The following is a 5,964-nucleotide window of genomic DNA, read 5'->3' on the forward strand; positions in this document are numbered from 1 at the left end:
GGCGGACTACGTTCAGTTTCATTCTGTGAGTTCGACTGAGCTTGACTAAATGTTGTATTTTCGCCTTACGCGACTTGTTAACTTTCTGAGCTTGTTTTAATCCAAACATATCATATATATATATATGTTTTTGGAATCAGCAACCGTCAAGGAATAAGATGAAATTGTTTTTAAATCGATTTCGGAAATTTTATTTTAGTAATAATGTTCATATTTTTTAATTTCCAGGGGCTCTCTTTTAATCCGAATATAACATACTTATATATTTTTGGAATAACAAAATTTATGACAAATACGATAACATTGTTTTTGGATCGTTTTATAAAAAAATAATTTTAATTACAATTTTCAGATTTTTAATGACCAAACTCATTAATTAATTTTTAAGCCTATAAGCTGAAATACAATACCAATAGAGTCCAACCTTTGTCGAAGATTGCTTGACCAACATTTCAATCAATTTCATTGAAAAATGAGGGTGTGACAGTGCCGCCTCAACTTTTACAAAAAAGCCGGATATGACGTCATCAAAGACATTTATCAGAAAAATGAGAGAAAAAAACTCTCATGTAAAATTTCATACAGATCGGTCCTGTAGTTTACTCTGAATCGCTCTACACACACATACACATACACACAGACACACACACACACACACACACACACACACACACACCCGTGCACACACACACACACACACACATACACACACACACACATACACCACGACCCTCGTCTAGATTCCCCCTCTATGTTAAAACATTGAGTCAAAACTTGACTAAATGTAAAATCACCTGAACAAAAACCACGATATCAAAGTATCTGAAGTCGAGAAAAAACAACAATTTCCATTAATAAAAGAGTATTACTTTGCATTTCACAAAATAGTTTTTAAGTAACACACTATAATCCCATAAGTATCATGAATCTAGTACAGTATCAATTGACCTCGTAACATGGTTTCTTTTTCCAGAAAAACAACAGCAAATAAAAACAAAGCTTCACAGAATCCAATACTTATTTGAAATCGTATAATTTGAGAACAAAGATCCTGCTAGGTGCTTTAAAATCCGGTGAAACCGGTTTTATGTGCGCATTGTACTTGTATAACACTAGGGGGGAGGGGGAGGGGGTGTCGGGATATCAGCGTGTGAGCGTGTACATTCTACTGGCAGTTTCTTTGGTAGAAGTTCCATCCCAGTTGCGACTCGGTCCATTTTTTCGGGTCCTCCCTGGCTGTGACGTGCTGCACGTTGCATTGGTTACTGTTGGTGAAATACTCCACAACGAGGCATGCGCCATCGGCGTTGCAGTCATCCAGGCACTGTTGGAGGGTGACGCCGTCCCTTATTCTGAGGTTGTAGTCTTTCAAATAGCTTGACACGTAGTGGAGATAGGTGTTGTCCAGGCTGCTGCAGGCTAGAGAACATATATTTTGCAGTGCAGAGTGATTGAATGTCGTCGTCGTTGTCGTCTTTTATTTTTATGTGTGTGTGTGTGTTTGTGTTTGTGTGTGAACTACTGGACCGATCTTCATACCCAGGAACTTTCATGGAACTCTCATGTAAAGTTTCATGAAGAAAGGTCCAGTAGTTTAAAAACAATTTAATCTAGATCTGATTCTGTATCTGTTCTTGATTGAAAAAAACCCACCATATATAGATATGTTATGTTTGGATTAAAAACAAGGTCAGAAAGTTAAAAAGAATAGAAAAAACATGAAGTCCTGTATGATAATGCGCTATACTTGTCACTTTTTGCGCAAACTCTGTTGTGTGAACGTGTCAACGCGACCGCGGGGCATGAAAGTGACACAGTATTGAGTATAATTATATAATCTAGTGAAAAATTCGGTGCGGTCAATTTTAAAATGTGAGTTCGAAGGGTTGACTAAATGTAGTACAGTGGTACCTGTGATGTGAGGCCCCTCTGATGAGTGGACACCTCCCTTGAAAGGACACTTTTTTGAGGCCCTGTGTCTTCACCAAAATCTACCTGTCATGACTGCCACCTGCAGTGTAGGAACACTATTAACTGATCCCAAAGGTGTCCTTTCATCTCAGGTAGTACTGTATAATATCGCTTCACGCAAATTGTTTCCTTTCCTTGAAGATGACGAGATTGAGAAGCGGATAGAGAGGTCGACTTTGAGGAGTTAGAACATAACGAATGAACAGACTGGTGTTTGTTTACCCTCTATCCCTTTGAAGGATAAAGTTGTCGGTCATACACAGTTTTCTCCTCATTGCAGGGTGACAAACTGACAATAATCTTTCAGTTTCAAAGACATACGTGACTTATCATTTTACACTTGATTGTGATATTTGTTTATTAGCTTAAAGGCAAAGTAAGCCTCCCGTAAACCATCACAGATACTAGGCTTATTTAGTACAGGCTTTTTTCAACCAACCACATTCGTTTCGTGCCATATAAGGAAGTGCTACATCACAAATGTAGATTTTAAAAGTTAGTTCTAGCGCCAAAACGAGGCGCCTAATTTGCCGATCATACGGTCCACGAAAATAAATTCTTTGAAAATTGCTCGCTCTTTACGTAGGGCACCTTGGATGTTCTCAAGCGGTGAGTGTTTAAACGAACTGTGTGTACAGCCTGACAGTGTCTGTGATGGTTTACGGGAGGCTTACTGTGCCTTTAAAGTTAAAATGCTGATATCGGTTTGTTCACCGCAGACCTGGATTAATCTTTTCCAGTTAGCAGTATCTTTTGAAGTCATAAACTTGTTAACATACAATAAAGCAACAATATTTCCTTCGTGGTTTGCTTGCAGAATTCCATTTGTGTGCGTGGGTGTTAGTGGGAGAAAAACTGTGTCTTGTCATGGTCACAATGAACAGATACACATTTAACAGACTTTGTTATGTTGTTTTCTTGTTCTTCTCATTCTTTTGTGTTCTCTGCCAGCAGTAAAAGTCTTGCCAGTACTAAGCTGATTGTTATATTCGGTCGGTTGGGAAGAAGCAGACATTTGTGATGGAATATGCTGATATCAGATAATCAAACTCTGTTTCATCACAAACATGGACCATGTTTGCGTAAGCACCTTGTCTTTTGCTTAGAATAAAACGTTACAATCTGCTGGCAGACTTGCGTAACTGTTCTGAGCTGTGTTGGTACTAGCAAGAGATATATGAAGTCAGATGAACTGTTTTGGTCAACAACTATAGTCTAGTTCAGTCTTGCGGCAATTTTCAACATTATAAATGGAGAAAACTACACACTTTAAAAGAAATTCGGTGCAAAAAATAGTGTTTTTTTATAATTACGAATCATTGTGTGCAACTTTACTGTTAACTTTCTTTCATAACGTGTACGTATTTTTTCTAGCAATAGGTGCGTTCCCTGTTTTGAGCGAACGCTGTTTTTGTGGTGCACTAACCTGCTGTGGTTTTTAAAAAAAATGCAAAAAATATACAACGGCCATTATTTCTCTTTATTTGAATGCATTTCAACTTTAAAACAATGTTTTAGAGTGCAGATTAAAACCAATCAATGTATGAAAACAGTTGGTTTTTACCTAGTATAAGCACATAACGATACAATTTTGACACATGCTATGAATATGATTCAAAATTAATTTGACACATAAAAACCCTGCCAACTAGCACTACAAAATTATTTACGAAAACGAAAACAGGTATAAACAAGTATAAACATTAAAAAAAACCAAAAAAAACCTTAGGTCAGTGTGGGTCTCGAACCAGTGACCGCCTAATCCGAAGAACAACGTCATAACCATTTCACCACGAAGGTTGCTGGTGAAGTTGAACATTTAAAAATCATAAGCCTGCCGACATTAGCGCAGGCGCATGCAGGAACGCCTGCCCCCCATACACGCAAAGCAAAATAATCTCATGGCCCTAGATAAACATTTTTTCACAATTTCCCCTATAAAACCTCTTTGACATTGAGTTTAATACTGTAGCGTAACTGAACAGCAAAAACAATGAACGTGTACGGCTTGAAAGTGTATTAACTTTGCAACTGATTATCCAGGTTTCCCAATTGCTTCGTTTCCGGCCGATTTATGTGTACCACGTGATGCGCACAAAAAATGCTGGCGGTCTAGAAGTGTTGTCTGCGTTTTTCATTTTGTGTGCGGCGAGTTATCCTAACAATTTGAAACTGTAAATATTGCCGAAAAGTACCATCTTTGGGAGAGGTACTTAGGGTTCTCTGGGCTGCCTACTGCATTTGCCGGGTTTGGCAGACCCTTGATTTTTTACCCCATATTTAGGTCAAAATGCGGACGTAAACACAGCAGGCTAGTGGTTTTAATACTGCAGAGCAATGGCCGCGGCGGCTTTCTAGACCGCTAAGGTCGACTACGCACGTTGTGATGACGTCATTCGGGAGACCTCCATTGCGCATCCAAAGCCAGTTTATAACTGTACAACTACCGCACAAAACGGCAACGCAAAAGCCCTTCTGTGTTCGTTCGGTCATGTGATTTAGGTCAGTCAGTCCCTGGGCAGTTTCCAGTAGGGGGGGGGGGGGTCGTGCGGCACGAATAGTTACGGGGTATTACAGCACAACTCGTTGTCGACTCGATCCAGTGATACGCTAAATAACAACTCAGTTTGATATGCATCGTCATCGTCATCATTATCTTCATCATCGTCGTCGTCGTCGTCGTGAATCTAAACCTTAAATATTCATCCATCCATCCATCCATCCATCCGTCCATCCATCCATCCATCCATCCGTCCATCCAATCAATGCAAAACTTACTTTCAATGCAAGCCTTGCTACTGACGGAGTAGTAGAAGCCTTGAATGCACATGCACTGGTTGACGAAACAGCGAGTGTTAGTGTCGGTGCACTGCGAGTCCGAGCTACATTCAGCGAGGAGCCAGTTTGCCTTTGAAGTCGTATCGGCGAATGTGGTGATCTCGGGTGTGGTCTCGGCGAGCGTGGTGATCACGGGTGTGCTTTCGGCGAGCGTGGTGATCTCGGGTGTGGTCTCGGCGAGCGTGGTAATCTTGGGTGTGGTCTCCGCGAGCGTGGTGATCTCAGTTGTAGTCTCGATAACAGCAGCTGCGTTCAAAAAGAGACTGGTGACTTATTAGTGCTGATATATATTCCACAATCCACTGAAATACATGCGGTTTTTGTTTTACGAGAATAAATTGATGTAAAAAAACAAAAGCGAAATTTGTTTATTTCTTTTTACCAAAACAAAAATATATATTCCCAAGTTATCTGATTGAAAATGTCTAAGCCACAAAAGACATGTGACTTGGCTGTCTGACACACTTTTCGGATAGAAGGTGTTGTTTTTTCTCTCAGGGGTTCCTTTGAAAACCGCTCAAATAAAAGTAACCTTAAATTGACCCAAAGACAAAATTAGGTTTCAATGAAAAGCTCAACAAAAAATAAACAGGCGAATTTAATCTTTTACATACGAGAAGAAAGTTTTATTAATAACCTGTCCAAACAAGTATTTTGCATGGCTATCTCACACAAACCTTGTGTTTCACCATTATGCTAGAGGAATGTATAAACCGTGTTAGTGGTCGAAAACGGGATGTTTTTGTGTGAAATGTGAGCGGTTACGCAACAAGAAACAACAACACTTTTCTCAGGGACGACCCAGTGGATTGCTGTTAAACTTTCAGGATATTCTGTCCACATGGAAAAAGCACTCATGTCTCCATGTCTTCCCTGTTTTCTTCTTCTTCTCCCTGTCTACTTTAAATCTTTTTCTTTTTATCTTTTGTTTGACCCTTTTCTGTACTACCCCCCCCCCCCCCCCCCACATTTTGTTGTCTTGCTCGTCTATTTGTATAACTATTCCCAACTTAGTAGTAATTTGATTTCGTCCGCCATCGTGTTCACTTCTTTCACGTTTCTCTATGAATTCGCTAATATTAGCTTTATGCTTGAGTACGGATCCACAATGTCAAATATTTTATATACGTCACGATAATAAAAAAAAAGATTTGT

The 5,964-nt window shown here is 39.5% G+C and overlaps 1 protein-coding gene across 1 annotated transcript in view; it reads right to left on the reverse strand.

Annotated features, from left to right (window-relative positions):
- Positions 1-1,165: 1,165 nt before the first annotated feature.
- LOC138961194 (uncharacterized) overlaps positions 1,166-5,964 on the reverse strand; it is a 12,145-nt gene continuing 7,346 nt past the window's right edge. The window contains exons 2-3 of the mRNA XM_070332795.1: positions 4,750-5,055; positions 1,166-1,419 (exon numbers count right to left, since the gene is read on the reverse strand). Of these exons, the coding sequence (XP_070188896.1) occupies positions 1,166-1,419; positions 4,750-5,055 (560 nt within the window). The remainder of the gene's footprint in view (positions 1,420-4,749; positions 5,056-5,964) is intronic.

This window comes from Littorina saxatilis, linkage group LG3, assembly GCF_037325665.1.
Source record: "Littorina saxatilis isolate snail1 linkage group LG3, US_GU_Lsax_2.0, whole genome shotgun sequence".
NCBI lineage: Eukaryota > Metazoa > Mollusca > Gastropoda > Littorinimorpha > Littorinidae > Littorina > Littorina saxatilis.